The sequence below is a fragment of the Urtica dioica genome, chromosome 9, assembly GCF_054948205.1.
Source record: "Urtica dioica subsp. dioica isolate 48M chromosome 9, U.dioica_male_clone48M_v1_H2, whole genome shotgun sequence".
NCBI classification, from domain to species: Eukaryota; Viridiplantae; Streptophyta; class Magnoliopsida; order Rosales; family Urticaceae; genus Urtica; species Urtica dioica.
The window spans coordinates 10,364,503-10,385,120 of NC_142764.1; the positions used below are offsets into that span (position 1 = coordinate 10,364,503).

The 20,618-nt window shown below is 38.3% G+C and overlaps 3 protein-coding genes across 4 annotated transcripts; 1 reads left to right on the forward strand and 2 right to left on the reverse strand.

The window, feature by feature from the left end:
• The first annotated feature begins 2,003 nt into the window (after positions 1–2,003).
• Positions 2,004–2,899, forward strand: LOC149384874 (cytochrome C oxidase biogenesis Cmc1-like protein). The gene has a single exon (XM_089627025.1). It carries the CDS (start codon positions 2,083–2,085, stop codon positions 2,335–2,337), a length of 255 nt encoding a protein of 84 aa, XP_089483151.1. The 5' UTR covers positions 2,004–2,082; the 3' UTR covers positions 2,338–2,899.
• Positions 2,900–5,451: 2,552 nt separating this feature from the next.
• On the reverse strand, positions 5,452–10,133 carry LOC149384875 (alpha 1,4-glycosyltransferase family protein). Its single transcript, XM_089625830.1, has 5 exons — positions 8,859–10,133; positions 8,625–8,774; positions 6,861–6,995; positions 6,300–6,494; positions 5,452–6,219 (listed from the first exon to the last, which is right to left on the reverse strand). The coding sequence occupies exons 1-5, from the start codon at positions 10,013–10,015 to the stop codon at positions 6,033–6,035; spliced, it is 1,824 nt and encodes a 607-aa protein (XP_089481956.1). The 5' UTR covers positions 10,016–10,133; the 3' UTR covers positions 5,452–6,032.
• A 4,504-nt stretch (positions 10,134–14,637) lies between these two features.
• LOC149384876 (DCD (Development and Cell Death) domain protein) lies at positions 14,638–20,109 on the reverse strand. 2 transcript variants are annotated; one of them, XM_089627336.1, is made up of 5 exons: positions 20,068–20,109; positions 19,899–19,940; positions 18,696–19,005; positions 17,819–17,935; positions 14,638–17,729 (listed from the first exon to the last, which is right to left on the reverse strand). In XM_089627336.1, exons 3-5 carry the CDS (start codon positions 18,963–18,965, stop codon positions 15,315–15,317), a joined length of 2,802 nt encoding a protein of 933 aa, XP_089483462.1. In that variant the 5' UTR covers positions 18,966–19,005; positions 19,899–19,940; positions 20,068–20,109; the 3' UTR covers positions 14,638–15,314. The 2 variants fall into 2 exon arrangements, with proteins under 2 accessions (XP_089483462.1, XP_089483463.1); XM_089627337.1 differs by lacking the exons at positions 19,899–19,940; positions 20,068–20,109 and having other exon boundaries at positions 18,696–19,302.
• Positions 20,110–20,618: the final 509 nt, after the last annotated feature.

Here is a 20,618-nt window from a genome sequence, read left to right on the forward strand (position 1 = left end):
CGTCTTACTCTTCTCTCTCTCTCTCTCTCTCTCTCTCCTCTCTCTCTCTCTCTCTCTCTCTCTCTCTCTCTCTCTCTCTCTCTCTTATTCCCTTAAATTATTAGCGTTTAAAGCAAGGTTCTAAATGTCGACGTTTTTCGCCGATTTCCGGCGACGGCGTCGCTGTCGAAGGTCCGGCTGACGAAGGCAAATTTTTTTTCGTTTCGTCATCGTTTTTCGTTGTTTTATGTCAATTTTCGTCGTTCGTTTTTTGTGTCTTTTTTTTAGAGATTTGTAAACAACTAGCCTAGTTACATAGGGGACTTTTAAATTATAACATAACTATCCATTTATTTAGGGAAATAGCTCATATTTCTCATACTTCCAAAATTACCCTTCGTTTCATGAAACTTTGTTCTTATTTGTTTGTTAATTCCAAATTTTTTCCAGTTATTCATAATCAGATTTGAATCATAGAATCGTTCGCCAAATCGGAGACATGTATTTTTCTTTTTCGAATGGTAAATAATATTTACTATCGAATGACCGGACTGTAAATATTATTTACCATTAAAATTATCCTGCGATTTGCAACCAGGATATACGAGGACTCATTTGCAATAGATGTTTAGGATTGTCGATTTCATAGATGTTCTTCAATTGTTCTTATATTATCTGTTTGTCTAGGTTAGTCATTTAATCCTTCCTAGTTTATGTTTGTCTAGTGTAGGTGTTTAGGTTCTTTGGTTTCATAAAACTTCGTTCTTATTTGTTTGTTAATTCCAAATTTTTTTCAGTTATTCATCATCGGATTTGAATCATGGAATCGTTCGCCAAATTGGAGACAAGTATTTTGCTTTTTCGAATGATAAATAATATATACTATCGAATGGTCGGACTGTAAATATTATTTACCATTAAAGTTTCAGAGTTTCGATTATGGTGTTCTATGGGTTAATCGAATCGGAAATAACATTTACCATATTTTATAGTTAATCGAACAAAGAATTGATCGGAGATAGGGGCTAGGGTTTCAATTATGGTGTTCTATGGGTTAATCGAATTGGAAATAATATTTACATACCATTTTTTCCAAGTACGAGGACGGAGACGTATTCGTCGCTTTTGAAAGTGGAAAAATTAGAAAATTGGTGGCGATAAAGGAGGTCGGAGGCAATATCGGAGGATTGAAGGATTCGGAGGCGAAAATTTTGGTGAATTTGATGAGGGGTAAGATAGGAATATAATATTGTTTGGTAGTGGATTGGACTAGTTACCTAATTTAAATGATAGTTGGACTAGAATTTTAAAGAATGTAGCTAATTTGGGCTAGATACCTAGCCGGCCCTTTTTTTTGCTGTTTTTTTTTATTATTTTTTTGTTGTCGTTTTCTTTTTGCTGTTATTTTTTTAAAAGCAAATTATAAAAGATATTATACACATTACTAGCACACATTAATAAAATATTATATATACATATATAATTTTCTATATAAAAAAAGATTATATATACAATTTATTTTCTTTATATATGTTTATAAATTGAAAAATATATGTATGTATTATATACAATGTATATATTTTAAATATATTTTGTCACATTTTTTCCATTTGGTTTTCAATCGGTTTGTCGATTTTCTATAGAAAATGACATTTGAAAACGGCAAATCGAATGTCTTTTTCCACATTTTTTCCGTTCGGATTTCCATCGGTTTGTTGATTTTCTGTAAATCAGGAAACTCGAAATGGCAACGAAAATGACATTTAGAACCTTGGTTTAAAAATATTCTTAGTTTCAATTATTTATTTGGTTTTTATAACACATTTTTTATTTTTTCCAATTTGTTTTTTTTTCACTTAGAAGTTAATTTGTCACTAAAAAAGCCTTAAACATCAAAACGTGTGTTACTTAGTATAGTTTAATTAGTAGTTTCACACTTCATTCGAAGAGTAGGTCGTGAGTTCAATCACCGCTTTGTATTTAAAAAAAAATTAAAACGTCAAAGCGGTATGCCACGTTTATCAGCAGAAAATAATAAATAAATAAAAGAAGGGGAAGAGAGATGATTGGGAAGTTGATTGTGAAAATAGATTGAAAGGGAGGATGGAGGAGTGCGGGAGGATGAAGAGGGCGCTGGAGGAGTGCCACCGTCGGATCCCGGCTGGCGTGGGGCGGGAAGCGGGCTGCCGCCATCTCAACAGGGCTCTGGCCGAGTGTCTGCTGTCCACCGCCTGCCCCCACGAATGCGACGCCGTAAGGACCCTCTGCTCCAGCTCCGGCACCGCCCTCAAGCGATCTCAGTGCCAACAAGCCCAATTCTCTCTCTCCCTCTGCCTCTCCTCTCTCCAAACCCCCTAATTCTCTATCTCTCTCTCTTCCCAATATTATTTCTCTTTATTCTTCTTTCTTTTTGCCGTAGGACAGAACTGTATATCACAAAGTGGGGATTTGATACAGCGACGCTTCTTTGATTCCGGGATTCGCCTTTACTGAATTAGGTCCTCGTGTAATTATTATCGGGATATATACAAACATTATTCGTTGGTTTAAGATACGTCAAAGTTTCAGATGTTTTTGTGTGAAACAAAATTACTAATAGTTCCCATTTTGAATGGGTTTCTTGTAGGATTGTTTCCAAAATAATGTTGCTTTATGTGCTGCTCGTCCCTGAGAGTTTTGGTACTCATCAAGAGCCACGAGTTCTTGAAACAATTTCATCCTTAATTGAGATTAGCTAATCGTTGGTTCTTGTTAGTGTGGCAAACTATCCAACATCAACTATTTCACTGCCTGTTCTTGGATCAACATAATAACTACCAGTGAACACGATCAAGAATATTCACCGTCCATAGTACATGGTATTTATCTCATCTAGGGTGTAGATGCCATTATTTATAGTATCATAAACCTTTTTACAAGTTTCATCAACTTTAGCTCGCAAGCGGAGGGGATACATACATGTCCAAGTCTGGATTCTCTCCGGTATCTATGCACACGGAATCAAACATCCAAATAATATCCAAACTCTCATTGTTGACAATTTTCTTGGGCTTTTTTATGTCCATAGAACCTGCCCAAGTGCAAACGTTAAACATATACAATAGCTGAAAAATTGTAGAAAAAACAGAAGCAAATCAGATGCAAGCGTCTTGGGTTAGATGTATAACTTAAGCTCTATACTCGATATAGATTAAAAAAAAACCAAGATTTATCATGCTAGATTATCGAGATTGTGCATTGTTATAGTAGGGTGATCCCTCTGCTCTCCTACGAGAACACCCAAGGCCGAAGAGAGGTTTATAGTACTAAGGCCAACTGGCCCCTAGAGGTCATATCAACCTAGAACATCAGAAAACATTGTAAAGGTCGAGGTCGAGGGGATCTCGGGAATTGGAATACCCAATCCTTTTGATGTGGTCATAAGATCCTCGTGGATATCAAATATGCTCCGAGCTTGATATTATATCTCCAAAGTGGATCCATGTATCCCAACATCATCAAGGTGTACCAATTGAAGATCAACTTGACCATAATCTTATGGGAAGAATTCTCAGGTTGACCTGACCCTATAAAGGGTTTGTATCGCATAACAAATGCCGAAAGTCACAAGCCCTGATAAAGGCGACTTTGAGAGTAGTCACCAATCATCATTGTTCTTTGAACCTTTGGTTCAGGCTCTTAAGCGAAAATGTATATTTTGACCTCAGACAGAACAATGTTGCCAATCAAGTTTGTCCACAGACACCGGATTACACAGTCTTGCCTCAATCTCACAGTGGTCATTTTGTCTTCTATTTTTCACCAACAAATAGTTTGACCTATAAGGACGGGACCACCTCCTACTGTTTTCATCATTCTTTAAACCAGTTGCTCAAGTTCTTGGTTTCAATACTTTTGACCAAAATCAAACAAAACATAGTTTTGGACACTTCTACGAGTGAACTATGTGAGCAAATACAAATTTGTCCTTGACTTTAAATTTTTTTTTTTTTTTTGAATACCCATTTACTCATTTTCCCTCTAAAAACTTTAAACATTAATAAAAAATAAAAATAAAACAATTAAGACGGTTGAGTTCTCATTTCCTTCAGTCTCTCTCCTCCCTCTCTACGTTCGCACTCTCTAAACTTTCTCTACGGTCTCCCTCTATCTCACCGATATCGGCGAAAACGACGGGAAAAACACCCTTGCCCACAACCGTCGCGCTGAATATACAACAAGTATATCATTCAAAACCCATTTTGTGATTATTTTTGTTCTCGATACTGAACGAAACCCTAAATCGTTCTCCATTCCTTCTTTCTTCTCCATTCCCTTTTTGGAATTCTAAACCGCAGAATGGCGAATCCCAAAAAAAACACACCGGTTCAGAGGAGTCCCAGGACGAAGTCAAAATGCAAAACGTGTGAACAATGCACTGTCAGAATCGCCGATGTCGGAATCGGATTTTGAAGCATCAGACTTCCAATTAAAGGTCAAAAAGCGAAAGTCCACAAGAAATGAGGTAAATTTCTTGATTGAATAGAACTTGGTTTAGAACTTGTTGATTGGAATGTAATTTAGGGTTATCAATTTGGGTAATTTGTTGATTGAATAGAATTAGGTATATTTGTAGAGCCAATATGACGTAAAATTGTTTAGGATCATTTCCGTCCGTTGCATTCCTGAATGTAAACAAGTTAGGGTATTTGTAAACAAAGAAGTTCACAATTTATGATATTGTAGACCTATAAGTTGGAGACATCTGTGATTGTAGACATATATGTGTACAATTACAGTAACCGTAGACATATAAGTCTATAATATCTATAATTGTAGACTTATGTCTTGACTGTTTATATAGAGTTCATGTGTGTTTGTTGACATAGGTAGGAATTTGTCAAATTTGTCCCCGAAGACAAGATAGGCGACCACAACTTTAGCTTTTTTGGCGTAGTGGACAAGTTCGAGTAGGCTGTGGGCATGTAACCTGATGAGAAGGCGCTTTGTTAGTGTGTCCTCTTCTGGCCAGTATTCCTTGAGCAGCCCAAAAATCATAAAATTCTCAAAAATGATTAACCACATGTAGATGAGGGTGGGTGATTTTGATGGGACCGAGTTAGATGACAATATGTACATAGAGATTGGCGGTGAACCAAGAGCGTTTATAGGAAAGCAGTTTGCGGAGATTACATGTCTTCGCTATGTTGATGATTCTTCACTGTAATTGTGGTGTAAGTGTAACCTCAATAGAACACTTTCTATTCTAACCAAGTCTGTGCAGAGACGCCAGGGTATACAGCTTTGCCTGAGTCTATACTAACCAAGTTTTTGTTATTTTTCAAAAACTATTGAACAGTCAAATACTCAAAATTTTGGGACCCAATTTCCGACTCATATTTTATGGCAAAAGAAATATTGAGGCCGGTTCATTACTACTCGATTGATACTTTTCACCAAATAAAAAACTAATAAATACTTGAAAAAAAAATAGACCAGGCAAGAAGACGAATATTTTATGACAAATGCTTTCGGACAGACGACCAGGCAAGAAGAAGAATTGTTTTCTATATCACAATCTACATATGAAAAAGAAAGGTCTATTGACAAAATTAATATTTAAATAATTAATTATACATAGAAACTTGAGAAACTTTCCCATCACAAGATAACATTCTCTGAATTTTCTAGCCGATACACATTCTCGCAGAAGAAATCAGAGAGCCGAACTTGTTCCCTAATCTTAAAATTGCATAACTATAAGAGAACTGGGTCGAGCCAAATGATGATCCCTCCGAGGAAGGCACGAGAACTATTCACCACTGTAATCTAAAAATGGTTGAAACAACTGAGATGTCCCTGTTAAATACATATCACTGGGTAGTTACATTTTTATCATCCTAGGGAAACCTACAATTTACTATCCTTTTGGGCTGCGACTAAGTATCCAAACAGGGTATCTGAACTGTCTGTTTTCTCTAAATACAAGGAGAGACAGGGATCTTTTAAAGAACCTGTTTGTTGGGCAAAACATTTTGAATTTGGCGGATTTTGAGAAATGTGGTATTATGACCTCACAACACGTCAGAACACCGGATACAGGTGTGGTCAATGAGCCTGGCCACAAGGCTATCTGGCTCTGGAATGAGGGAAGATGTTATGCTATTCCAGAAGTGAAACGTGAATGACTCGTTCCGAATCCTTTCAAACAAGGCATTATGGTTGAGTTTTTCAGTATCTGTTGTCGGCGATATAAAGTATCTGTTTCAAGCTCAGATTAATTAATGACTGGATGATAAAACAATATGACAAATGATGAATGTGAAACATGATCTTCTTACCTTGTGATATACCGCGAGCTAATTGGATAGAAAGCTGAAGAGGGTTGCAACTTCAATTCCAACTCTCTCGAGGCTTTTCTTTTCGTCTTTAGAAATTTTGTGGCAACCCTTGTCAAAAGTTCAGCTCCATTCCATTTCAAGCGCGTGTCATCGTAAGTCATGTAGAACTCTTTTATGCAGTCCATCACGAAAGGACTGCGAAGCAGACAAAAAATAACACTCTGAATCTCTACTAACTTACGTAATACACAAATGTTTCTGTTTATATTTATAAATACTGTTAAAAACAGAATGAAGCAGATTTTGAACAATATAAGGCCGTTTTGCATCCTTCTGCAAAACATATTTCAAACCCAGGCTCACTATACTCCACCAGTTATAAGCAATGTTTTTCCTGCCCACTCTTGATGTACTACGCGAAGACAAATTTATTATAAGACATCTTACCGATTAGCTTACATCAAATTCTACCCAAAAAAAAAAAAAATATTGACAAAGGGTATTGGAAGCAAGAATAATGGGAGCCCCATCTCATAGAGAAACGAAGGGGGAGATTTGTACCTGTGCTTTCTGAATGACATCACAGCACCATTTAAGGGACTTCCTTTAATCTGATCCTCAAGTCCCACAGAATTATGAAGTGAAGATAACGGTCTCAAAACTATTATATCAGAATCAAGATATATCCCACCGTACCTGGAGAAAACACAATAGAAATGCATAATTGAAGTTATTTATGTTCGGGAATAAAATGTTTTAAGTCGCACGAATAGTGATTTAACAAGACTCTGATCGTATAAAAACAAATCTCCAATATCAGATGTACAATAGGTCATACGCAGATATTGTAAATGTTTGCTTAGTACGAAACCTTATTAAAATGTAATAGTTTTGTATATCGTAATGATGAAGTAGATGAAAAGTTATCTCCTCAGTCGAAATCTATCGGGCAGAACCACAAAGTTGCTTTGGTTTGCCATCAGAGCTAGGTTGGTGATCCTAATCATGATTCATGAACTGTCGACTAAATTCACCAACAATATTCACTTATATCGCAGAATCTCCTCAAGCATATACACGAACAATAAATTCACTGATTAGTCTGATTTACTGCCTATTATAAGCTCAGTTCTGCACACGAAGTTGATTGGACCTGAAGTGATTTGCTGTGAGTTCAGTAGAAGCACAGCCTTCCATAGCGCTTCGTGAACTAAAGAAAAGTAATGGAGTGTTACTTTTTAATATGATTCCCCAAAAGGATTCACAGCCACCAATGTTTAATAACATTTCTTTTCCTATTATTATCCAAAGGGATTCACAGCCCCGAATACATAAGAAACCCTGATAGTAGAGACAAGATCTTCAAAACTGTCTGGAAGGCGAAAGTATCGAGAAAGGGAAAATTATTCGGTTGGAGGCTGGCACTTCTTTTTTTTTTTTAGAAGAAACTCAATTAAAATAAAAAGGGAAAAGAAAGCTTTTACTATGAAAAAGCAAGATACAAGCTAAAGGGCACTAGGCCAATCTCTAGAAAGGGAAGCTAGGCTATAGGACCGAAACTCGGGCTCAAGGGTAGCAAGCCAAAAACCAATATTGCGGAAAAGACTGTCCCAAAGGCTGTCGAAGCATGGAGGGGCGTCATCGAAAATACACTTATTCCGGAGCTTCCAAATAGCCCAGCAGGCTGCGAGAAAAGCAACCTTGACAGCTGAGCGAACCTTCGAACTTCTTCCAGAGGAACCGAACCAGAGGCTAAAGGCAGAGAAGGGACAATCAGAGGCTGGCACTTCTCAAAACGGAAAACATTATTCAACCCCACAATGCCCATTGGCTCTTCAAGCTACCGCCCGTTTTGCAAAGGGGAAAATGAAAATATTCAATACATTGTCCTAGATTGTCGTCGTGCATTGGACACGGTAACTTCTGACTCATATCATGCTAGTGAGCTTGGATGGAAAGACGTCTTTTCGTGCAACTTTATAAGAATACCGATTGGGTATACAACCACATGATACCAATACGAACCCATTGGAATGTTTCAGTGGGTATTACCTCTTATGATGACTTTGAAGTAGAAATAAAAAGCAATCACGGTGTAGTCGGTGGTGGCTTTGCAAACTTTAGTGTCAAGATTAATCAAACATGGCCAGTTTTCTATCCAGTAAGCAGTGAGATAAAGGCGCATAATCTTTCCTATATACTATGACTTACAACTAAATGAAGACAAATAAAATCTTAACAGGAATTTTAGGAATCTGTAAAAAAAAAAAAAAAAAAAAAAAAAAAAAAAAAAAAAAATCGTATACACGATGAAACTGATCTTACTTGTAGAGGGCAGCAAGGCGAACAAGCTCGCTGTAGTGAGTGGCGTAATACTTTGTCTTTCTCCATTCAAACCACGCAGAAGTAAACACATGTGCCGGCGTATCCTTCAGCAACTCATCAAGATTTGGCATAGCAACAGCGATTTTATAACTTCAAGTGAAAAGAGAAACCCGTAATCAGCAGACAGAAAAATGAATCAACAGAACAGAGACGACGTGAAATGATTGTGCATACCCATCCTTGACAAAGCTGTCTTTGAAGAAATCAAGCTCAATGGTCTCCGACAACACCAAAACACAAGCGTCTGAATGGTGGTGGAAGACGCTCTCGATCCCCCTCTGATACCGAACGCTAAACATCCAAGGCGGGGAGTTCCACACCATAAACACCCTCAGACCACACTTTCCCGACCCCAAAAACCCGTCCACGAAACCCGAAAACGACAAATCCGACCTCAACCCCGGATAGTAACCCCATCTCTTCCCATCTGCATAAACATGGCTCTCCGCCTCCGATTTCCTCCGTACCACATTCATTTCAGGATCCTTCCTCTCGGCCTCAACCCCATTGGAGACAGCAACGGAACCCAAAGGCTTCTTCATCAAGAACGGCACTTTCTTAATCTCACTCAGGATCAACTTCTGCATCAACCTATCTCCTCTAGTCAATCCAGTGACCCCAACCCCGTCTGGATCCTGAACCATGGCATTGTTCAATGGATTCAAGACCTCGAAGCTCGACCTGAACATCTTGTCTCTCCTCAAAAAATCGCTCTTCTTGTCGAACCAGTCTCCCCAACCTTCCCTCAGCGGAGAAACCCTAGCCCCGGCAATCTTCAGCATCAAGGCATCCTCGATCCCAACCACTTCGACGGCCTTCCTCCGAACCGCCTCGTCAACCGGAACATCGTCGGATCCGATGACGCCCTTGCTCAGATCCTCCCTGCCGGGCTCGAACAACCCGAACCCGACGTAGCTATCACCATCGCCGTCGTTTTCGTCCCAGTCGTCGATCGATCTCCGTCTGAACCTCCGCCGAATCGCTCCGCTCAGGTGATCGTAGAAGTACCCGGAACGCGAACGCGGATCCGTGCGAGTCTTATCGGAGCTTCGGTCGTAATCCTCCCCTTCGTCGTCATCGACGGCGGCGTCGTTTTCGTCGTCGAGCTCGTCGATGCGGTCGTCGGCGCCGCGGAGGAGGTCGTTGTCGTCGTCGAGGTCGTCGGAGAGGGAGGGCGGTGGGTGGAGATCGGTGGAGGTGATGGAGAGGCGGGAGTAGAGGACAGTGACGGAGATCAGGAGGAGCGTCGCGGCGGCGGCGGCGCAGAGGTAGTACGCGCCGGAGCGGGACCGGCCGCGGCGGTGGGAGCCGCGGACGTTGGCGCTCTTCATTTCATTTCCATGGTGATTCAGATTCAGACTCTGGCATTGTCTATCGAACCGGACATTAGTGCCTCGCTTGGGTTTTGTAATTGTCGAGATTTAAGAACGACCACTATGCTTGTTGTATTTACTTTAAGGGATAGTTACGAAAATACCCCCATATAGATTTGCTCTCACTATCCCCTTTATTTATATTTAGGATATCTTTATACGTGTTATTTTGCTAAATAATCGATTTAAAATAAAGAATTATAAAATAATCAAAATTTATCTAAAATTAGAAGAATAGATAAAATATACAGTAATTTGATTTCAAAAACAAAATTGATCATAAGATTAATATTTTTTTAAAGTAATAACTTGCTTATAATAATTGTCAAAAAATATAATCATCGCATAAAAAAAATTTGACAACGTAACTTTGGCTAATTTGTTGAAAATTTAAAATTTGGACTAGTTTACTAATCAATTAATTTCAAATGATTACTATAATTTTTCCTTTTTTTTATTCTTGTGTTAATATCTAGCTACCTAAAAAATAGTCGATTGTGCCCTCAAAATAAAGGAACGAAGCAGGACCTAAAAAAAATACCTCGCTACCTCAAACTTTGCCACTTTGATTGGCTTTGATTTTAACCTTTGAGAACCAATAACCACGTCAGCAAGACGAAGCACAAAAAAATTGATGATACTAGTGAAGATAAAAAAAATTTAAGAAAAAATTAGATAATACGATCGTTTTAAACTTTCATTAAGAAATAGTCAATATTTTAATTTATAAAGAAAATTGGCAAGGTTATTTGAGTTTTTCTAAAAGCAAAATAACCAAATAATGACTATTTAACAAGATTTCCAATATTTTTTTTTTACAAATTTATTCGTTTCAATTGACTATTTAGCTTAAATATCCTAAATCAATAGATAATGAATACCTAAATACAAATTATCAAATGAAATCAATTGATTAAAAAAAACTATTATTAAAGTTATAGGTTGTAATTACTTTTAAAATAAGTGATGTGGGTATTATTTTTTATAATAGGTCAGGAGATTTGAAGTTAATATATGTAATTTATTTTTTATAATGAATTATATAGGGGAATTATTATCTTTTTTTTCTGGTAGAGGGGTTAAAACCTCCCCTGGACTTCACCTGGCTTTGTCTCTGCGCGTAAATGATCATAGAGGCGACGACCAATTGTGTTAATTATGCTCTATTCAGCACATTGTCATCGCATTCTCGCCCTTGTGAAGAGGTTTTAATCTCTGCGAAGGACAACCTAAAAAATCATGAAGAAACAGTCTACATGAAAGTCGTGATGCCTCTTGTTAGCCATATTTTCTAATAATATATACAAATATAAAGATAAATTACAAAATTTTATTTAAAAAAATATGAAACAGAAAAATTAATAGACATGAACTGCAATTTATTTTAAAACAAAGTTAAAACTATATCGAACTAGAATTGATATATAAAATAAAACGGACTCGTTTGACGATTTTTTTAAAGTGTTATTACTCTCCATTGAGTTTTGAAAAATATGAACAATCGCCTCCTAAAATACAATGACGTACAAGATAAACAATGCACTATAATGTTCAATTCGGGCGAACGAGAACCTGTACCGTAGTCTACGAGGGAATTGAGAGCACTGTTTATAAACCTTTCTTTTCGTCTGTTCAAGTATTGATCGAATGCGAACATCATCCAAGCTCTTATAGGCTCATCCATGAATGATTACAATGCCAATACTCAACAACACCATAAGTGAGTGGAGAGTTATAATGGTTCAAACGTTTGAAACATTTGAAATATTTCATCGTAAGTGCACGATTATGACCGTTAACCATTATTGCATGTCATAACTTATGGAACTACTACAAATTTAGGCATCGGGTGCGACGAAATCGCACCCGATGCTCAAAATGTCGCACCCGAAAGCTCTTCGGGTGCGACTTTATGTGCGACATTGTCGCACCCAAAATTCCGTCGCTAAAGGCTTCGGGTGCGACATGTCACATCTAAAAGTGTCGCATATTATATGCGACATTTTTAGGTGCGACATGTCGCACCAATTTGGCTTCAGAAAATCTCAAAAAACAAGTATTAGGTGCGACATGTTGCACCTAATACGTTATTTTAATTAAAACAAATTTACAAATTTATAGCGAGGGCTGATCTGGCCGGCGAGGACGAGACCAACGAAGGCTGAGGCCGGCGAGGGCGATGCTGGCGAGGGCTAAGGCCGGTGAGAACGGACGGTGAGGGCGAGACCGGCGAAGGCTGAGGCCGGCGAGGGCGAGGGAGGAGGGACGGCGAGGGCTAGGGGCGGCGAGGGCGAGACCGACGCTGTGACGGGGCTGACACGGCCGTCGCAGTCTTGGATGGCGGAGGTGCTCTGTTGGAGGGTGGAGAGCAAAAGAGGTCGCAGTCTTGGGTGGCGGAGGTGCTCGGTGCGCTGAGGTGTCGAAGGAGGAGCTTGGAGAAGGTGGTCGAAGGAGGAGATCGGGTTTGACGACGTGTGAACGACGAGCTCCGGGGCGGAGGAGGGGCAGCGAGCAGAGAGAGAGAGAGAGAGGCTATGTGAAGAAGAAGAAGAAGAAGAAGAAGAAAGAGTGGTAGTTTATAATTTTAACCTAATACTATCAGGTGCGACATGTCTCACATGTTGAGTGTATTGGGTGCGACATGTCGCACCGGATAGTATTAGGTGCGATATGTCGCACCGGATACCCTTCCGCACCAGAAAATGAATTTGTAGTGGTGTGGGAATCTGTTTAGAAAATGCATAAAAATAGTAGGAAATTATCTACTAGGTCCAACTCGGTCGGTTTGACAGTATAGACATTGGCGCATGTGTCGTGGAGATGGTTTTGTGTGCATCTTAATCGCTTTACAAAACTGGGTCACCCTTAGTGACACAAACCCTTGTACAATACAAGTCTATATGTGCACTACATAATCCACATATATCTTTGTAGGACTTTTGCATATTCATTTCGATTCACAATATATTTACATTCGCTATTTTTTTTGTTTTTCAACTCATGTGTACACTTTGAGCATCGATTTATTCATATTAACTCTAGCTTTGACAAATAAATAATCAATCGTATACCTCTCGCAGCGAGTAATAAGAATCTGTTAAACTTTTCGTTTTTTGTGTGTGAGTTCTACTCAATTAATTACCATAAAACGAGCCATACATTTAAATTAAATCTTATCTAACCCAATATAATCTAACGTCTTTACCATGTCGATTTTCAGTGGCTTCTCTTTGGCATATATGTGTTCTACTCGTCTCTGCTGCCAAACGTGGTGTTTGATCAAAATCTCGAGGTCGGCCACCTAGACCCTTGAGGTGGCCTAGAGAGGCTCATTGACGAGGCTATGCGACTTATTTTCAAACTTGATTTCCTAGACCCTCGAGGTAGTCCTCTATAAAGCTCATAATTGAGGCCGATTGCCTTGACTTTAAAGGCGGTCTTCCAAGAGACTTATAGTCAATGTTGACTGTTCATACCTTAAGGTGGTCCTCCAAAAAGCTCGTTGTACGTAGTCGACCGTCAAGACTCTTGAAGTAGTCTAGGTTTATATGTGAGCCAAATGATTGTCTAGACCGAGAGCTCCTTTAGGTGGATCTCATTATTAAGGTATAAGGCGCTATAAGGCGCTCAAAGTCGAGGTTGACTATGAGAATTTCATAAACTATACCTCATAGATAGCAAAATATCAAAGATAAGACCTCTTAATTTCAAAATATCCAGAAATATATTTTTGTCCTAAAAAACGACAAAAATACCCTTCAAAGCAAATAAACACATGTTATCTCTTATATATCATCGCATCTCACCGTAAATCGTAATATCATCGTATTTCATCGCATCTCATAACCTATCGTAATTTATCTTAAAACTTCATCTTATTCTATCGTATTTCATCGTAAAGTGTATAACATTTCATATTTTTTCACACCAAATCTAACATCCTAAGTCATTATAAAAAAAATATTACTAAATTGATGCAAGATGACTAAATAAATGAACTTACCCATTATTCAACGAATAGATGTACGAAATTCACCGATGTAGAGAGGATTTGAGAAGGGTTTGAGAGTTAGGAAGAGAGAATAGAGGAAATGAAAAAAAGTTAGAGAGAAAAAAGGTTGAATGGGCTGAAATTATATTTTTGTCTATTTTTTTAGTCAAAATCAAATTTCTCTTGACTATAGACGTCGTCATGTTGAAGCCGTATAGTCAAGGTCCACTGCCTATCGTACCAAAGGTGCAGAATCCTCTGTCCAGGAAACATTTACCTCACTGATTCAAATATACTTTTGATGTCTATTAATTTGAAGGGAAAATATCCATATACATATTATTTGAGATGTTACGGGTAATTTGGTCATAAACTTATCTACGTGTCTCTGTATTATTATTAATATGTTAATTCAATCAAGTAAAAGAGAATAAAAGTAAAAAGGGAAGAAAGGGGAATTACGTGAAGGTAATTTGTGTCATTTGAAGAACACTAAAGTAATGGTTGTTATTTTCTGATTTAGAATTATTCGCGTCACTCGGAAATTTATTCGCTATGCCACACCAGCTATGTAGCTAACTTGGTGACAATGAGAATCTTGTCACCAGAAACAACCCTTCCCTGCCCCTCGATCACATCAAGGCTCTTGGATCTGCCCCTGCCAATGCCTTCTTATCTTCCACCAAACATATTCAAACCACTTCGCAACAGAATAGTTTTGGTTTCAAGTCAACCTTCTTCACAGCGTACAGGTCAACCACTGTTTTTTTTTTCAGCAAGAAAGACCGATTTGTTTTTCTAACTGTATTCCCTAGGCATAGGTTTTTATAACATCGGAAGTTACACATGCCCACGTTCGCTCCCAATGATAACTTTCCGTTTGTACCCACAACCGGAGAGTAAGAATCACGTAAAAGAGAATCTCAAAACTATAGTCACTTTCAAAATATAATAGAAATTAAGAAACTCCGAGCGTAACAAAGTTATCTTTCAGCAAAAGGAAAAACTAAGAAAGATACTTTCTGTCCTTGTTTAAAACTTCTATTTGTTTGCCTCTGTCGCTATTCACAGCGATGATCCAAAAGAGTTGTATCATGGTCAAAAGAGATCGTCCTATATCTATTATCTAATGGTGTAAACACAGTTAAGTTTTTCTCCCAACTTACTCTGCTCATCTTTTCATATGGCTGCTTTTTGGCTTCTTTTTTTTTTTTTTTTTTTTTGTGATGGATCTCCAAAAACTATAGGACGATGACCTTCAGGTGTCTACGAAATCCTGGCTGCGTGTTCTTTGCGTTCCACCATTTTCTTGAATTGGTCAATCGAACAGTTTATCATTTCCATAACAGGGCAACTATCACTGCCTCCAAAAGCTTCATTGGAACTTCGAGCACTTGGAAGCAACTCCACTGTGGTGTTTCTTTCACTCTCATTAGCTCCAGATTCATTTCCAGTGTCAGGCCTCAATGCCGAGTTCTGCAAGGTATCCGAATTCTCACCTTCAAACCCAATCAAAAGCGATTCCGGGTTAACAGGGCTTAAGACTCCATATTCCTCTGACGATTGGCAGATTAGACGTTTCTCTTTTGGGCTTTGAAGATTTTCAGTGTTTTCGTCTCCTTTTAAAGCCTCGTAACATCCTGTGCTGCCTTTGCCGATAGAGCTTTCTTCTGCAGGTTCAGGTAAAATCGAAGAGCATTTCTTCGCGTCTCTGTCATCATCGGAGCTAGACTTACCGAAAACCGGCCTAATGAGCTTTCTTTTCTTCAAACGCCCTCCCAACCCAGCTTCACTCCTTGCACTTGCATCACAATCGGCAGCCATCCCACCACAAAGTTTTTTAGCTTCACTCCGTCGCTTGAAATTGAAACACAAATTCTTTTCTGCCAAATGGATTGTCACCTCTGTAGCGTCTAAAGAGATGCCAACATTGCTGTCAGGTTCAGCTTCAGCTTTTGAGAAATCCAAAGGCTTAGCCTTGGCCAACCTGCTTGACCCATTCTCGATCACTCCATGGAAACCAGCAGTTTGTTTTTTTCTTGTAATTTTGTTGACATTATCAAGTATCTTCGACTGTTTGGGTTTCTCTGACTTGACCCAGTGACGGTGGTTATTGAGCAGCATTTCCATTATTTCATCCACAGATTTGGAACTCTCGCTAGCTTTGTGGCCATCAGGGGAGAGGTGTTCTGGGACATGCGCATCTTGAGCCGAAGACAGGCGTGAAAACACACTGGTCCTACTCTTACGAGGTAAGGTATCAAGTGCATCAGAACTCTGATAATCCTTACAATCATACTGTAACGAATTGTGCTCAGAGTCCTGCAAATGTTGATGATTGATAGAAGTATAAGAAGCCTGTGATGTGAATGGGTCCTCGTACGCAGAAGCTAAAAAGGATTCCCTTTTGCTCGTCTCCGCTGCTTCAATTTGTAGCTGCGCTTCTGGTTCTACTGGATAGCCATAAGCATCCAACATTGAAGAATTCGTACTTCTATGGGATGTGTAGAATGACAAGTTATTCTCATTTTCATTGATTCTGGTTCCCGAGGAAGGAAAATGTGCCAATGAAGAGTACTTTGGCGAGGAAAGACCATAGTAACAATTTTTCTTTTCGAAAACTTGATCCAAGGGAATGGAAAGTTCTTTATATGATGAACACATGGCATTTCCTTGATATAGAACATCACTAGGATTAGGGCCTGAGAAGGAAACAGGGTCCCTTAGAGTAGAAAGTGAATCTACATACTGCGTCATTCCTTTTCCTTCTGTATATGATGAAGATGGAAGTTTCGACGAATAACTGAGGCCACCAGAATAGTCAAAGTGAGGCTGATATTGCTCCGCTCCAGACTGATAACCAACTTTTTCAACTGACGGGCCCCGATAGTTGACACTCGGAACAGATTCAAAACGTTCGGTGGCCATAACAACTGCATCTCTGTAAGAAGCATTTGAAAGAAATCGTTCCTGCATTTGATGCTGAATCGGAGATGAATTGGTCGTGGTTAGATCCTGGACAGAGCTTCTTATGTCAAGGTATTTCCCTGAGAGAACTGATCTACCGAGTTCAGACTGAACCATAGAAGAGTATTCACTCATGGGCGATGACTCGGAGCCATTGTACCAGCGATGATAGTCGCTTCGAAGTTCATCATTCTTCAGAAAGCTGTCATCACGTGGAACGCTGCTCACATATTCAGGATAGTATTCTGCGTCATGGGCTGACATGGCTGAGCAAAGTTCAGAGTCAGGGAATTGTTCACTCCTTCCCCGTTTGTAAACAGGGATCTTGTTATCTTGTCGTTTGGCTTCATCCAATTGAGTGTGACCGGTTGTAGGAGCTGATGGAAGCCCCAAAAAACCACTACCATATTCATTTTTAAAATCGTGATTTTTCAGGAATCCATCGTTACTACGGAGATCTCCATATTGATACTCAGAGTGCCCGATTTCAGCTTTATCTATAGGAAGATGCGCTGCTGTAGTGGCTGATCTAACCTTGCTGACCTTGATATCGACATTATCGAAGCCATAATCACATTCATCGTTTACCCCGCCATCATCTACTTGCTTGCCTTCATCTGCAGACTGAGCAACGAATCTTCCATCCCCGGCCATTGTTAATGCTGGCCGTAAATGTAATTTTTTCCTACTGAATAGCTGTAGAAGACTCGAGACCTACAAAAAAAAATAGAGGGAAATAAATAACTTGGGTAAAAAACTGGAAGAGAAGATGATTCTTAGTGACATTTTGGAAATGAGCAAACCTGAACTTCAGAGAGACCAAATTGGAACTTTCGGGGAGTGAAATAATTTTCTATGATTGCATCACGAAATTCAAGCTCAGAAAGTGGATCACAGGTCCAAACACACTTGACCTTTACCTGTATAGAAAAAAATCAACAGATGGACACGGACTTAGACTATTTACTTCGATGCGTATTGTTTAGATAATTAGCAATGTTTTAAAAGGCGTAAACGATAACTGAGGCGATTTCTGTTTTCGAGGCGAGGCGTAAGCCTCAAGGCATATTGAGGCGTAAGCCTCAAAAGATAGGCATAAATTAAAGAAATTTTATAAATCTGAAATAATCCAAAAAAAAGTTTTAGACTTATAATGCTTAGTTCAATCCTCAAATACTAATTTAACAATGAAATTGACTCATAAAACTTCTAACAAAAATTACGTGTGGAGAGCAGCGTAACAGCGTAAAAAATTTAACCTAGGTTTATTAATTTTCGTTTGTTTTATTAGTTTCTGATTACAAATAACTCGGGCCCAAAAATTACAACTGGCCCAATTTTTTTTTTTTTCTAACCCAACCATTCCAGGCTCGCCTGGAGCGTTTATTTTCCAGGCGTACGCTCCAGGCGCACGCCTAAATGGTCCAAGGCGCCAGTCGCATTTTTTCTTTCCAGGCTTGAGCCTGGAGGAGGTTTCTGACCACCTCGCCTCAAGGCGCGCCTTGAAAACGCCTTTTTAAACCATGATAATTAGATTACATTAAAGCATACAAAACTGGGTATTCATAATCAAAATTGTAGAAAATAAATTACAAGTAGCCAATCTATGACCACTAAAGAATTTACTTCAATGCATAAGGAAACCTGTAAATATCGAGCATACACGCATATCTTTCTTACCTGAGCCGGGAATTTTATTACAGATTTACGGTAAGCTTGGGGAACGATATTCATTCCACCATCCGAGGATGCCTCAAATACGCCATAAAGCTGTCTCTTCTCATGTTCGAACAGAAAAAGAATCATGCCAGCTCTAATTTGCTTTACAAAGTGACCAAATTTACTCGGAAGGCCAAACACTTTTCTCCTCAAGCACTCCTTTTTAGTCAAAGAGTTTGACATAAATATTGCACCATATTCAGGCCGACTACCAATGCCCTTTTGCTGCATCTCGTACTACTTCGCCGCTGCTCAATGACTATAAAACAGGCTGGCAAAGAGAATATTCTGAATAACTGCAGAGAGGGAATTAGTTCACGAAAACACACCAAACAGTCCAGATGCTCAATTCATCTGTAGATCTTCATCTTTGTTACCTCTGTTGCCTTCTTCATTCAAACCAACTAATTATAAAGGAGTGTTGCTGGTTCTACATATGTAAAGTATTTGATATTCTCACACGTCTTAAAGTATATGACAAAATCTACAAAGTACAAATGGAGTTTGAAATTTCTGTTGAGTTTTGAGTTTTTTTTTCCCCTATAGTAAAGTTCAAAAAACAAAAAAATTGATAACGTAATAAAAGTGTCAGTTTTTTTTTCTATTTTTGAAATATAATTACCTGAGTTTTTTTTTCTTTTTTTGACAAGTTGATAAAGATGGTATGCGAAAGAAAACATCAAGGAACCAAAAAAAACTGCATAAGATTAACAGAAATGATAAAAAAAAAATAATAAAAAAAGGGGGAATATACCTTTCAATCCATAACAAACAAGAGCATCCAAACAGTATTATCACAAATCCAAACATTTTTCTTTCTCGCTTCGCAAAGCGTATAAGCCAAGATTTCCACATCAAACAATAACTATAATCGTAAATTTGAAAATAAAACATTCATACTAAGAACTTGCTATGCATACACATACTCTAGCCCATGAGTTTATCCGAAAAGGAAAAAACTGCAAGAAAATCCATTATTTCGATCTTTTTTAATGGTTCTTTGGAAAATCGCAATGGCAAACAAGCCAGCATACGTACATTAGACGCACAATTTTGATTTCGAGGAGAAACCAAGTTTCTAATATTTCTAATCGAAAGAGAACGAAAACACGATGAGAAACTATGTAAACGAGAAAGTAGAGAGAAACAGAGAGAAACCCACACCTGAAACCGATTCCGGAGGGTTTTTTTCTCGGACGATGAAAACTACAACGCAATTAGCGAAAATGATTGTCAATCGCAGATTATAGAAAAAAAAAAACCTCGAACCTTTTGGTGAGTTTTCAGAATGAATTAGAAGAGACGCAACGAAAAAGCGGAGTGAGAGTTTTACCGAAAGGAGAAGAGAGAACGACCATTTACACAGTTACACCTTGGAATGAAGGAATACACACACGTATATATACCTTCTTTCTCTTTATTTTTTCTCCTTTTATTTAGCCATTTTTGTTAGGAAAAATAACACATATATACCATCACATATATACCATGTTTGAGTGAAATGTCGAGTTTAACTTTTAATTTTCAAAAATATCGAGTTCATACCTTCTGTTTAACTAAAATGACGAAATTATACCATCTGTATAACTAAAATGGTGCAATTATACTCTGAAATGAATAACAATATCACACAAATCTCAATTTCATTGATATTTACTCTTATATAAGAAAAATCGAATCAAATCGAAATCAATACCCTAATTTTCAAATTTCCAATTTTGAAATAAAATTAGCCCTAAATTGAAATTAAATAATAAAATTCATATCTCTCAATAGATTATTTCATTCTGTATTCGAATTGCAACTCTAAATCCTTGATTATATGTTCGAATTTGTGATTTTGATGACTATCAACTGTCGATTTTTACCCATTTGCATCTTTTT

Bases quoted from the DNA above. Each gene is read 5' to 3' on its own strand.
- LOC149384874 (XM_089627025.1), top strand. From the start codon at position 2,083: ATGGAGGAGTGCGGGAGGATGAAGAGGGCGCTGGAGGAGTGCCACCGT.
- LOC149384875 (XM_089625830.1), bottom strand. From the start codon at position 10,015: ATGAAGAGCGCCAACGTCCGCGGCTCCCACCGCCGCGGCCGGTCCCGC. The intron at 8,775-8,858 runs GTATGCACAATC...TTTCACTTGAAG, and splicing joins GACAGCTTTGTCAAGGATGG to TTATAAAATCGCTGTTGCTA. The intron at 6,996-8,624 runs GTAAGATCAGTT...TGTTTTCTCCAG, and splicing joins CGCCTTGCTGCCCTCTACAA to GTACGGTGGGATATATCTTG.
- LOC149384876 (XM_089627336.1), bottom strand. From the start codon at position 18,965: ATGCAGCAAAAGGGCATTGGTAGTCGGCCTGAATATGGTGCAATATTT. The intron at 17,936-18,695 runs GTAAGAAAGATA...TTTTCTATACAG, and splicing joins TAATAAAATTCCCGGCTCAG to GTAAAGGTCAAGTGTGTTTG. The intron at 17,730-17,818 runs GTTTGCTCATTT...TTTTTTTTGTAG, and splicing joins TTGGTCTCTCTGAAGTTCAG to GTCTCGAGTCTTCTACAGCT.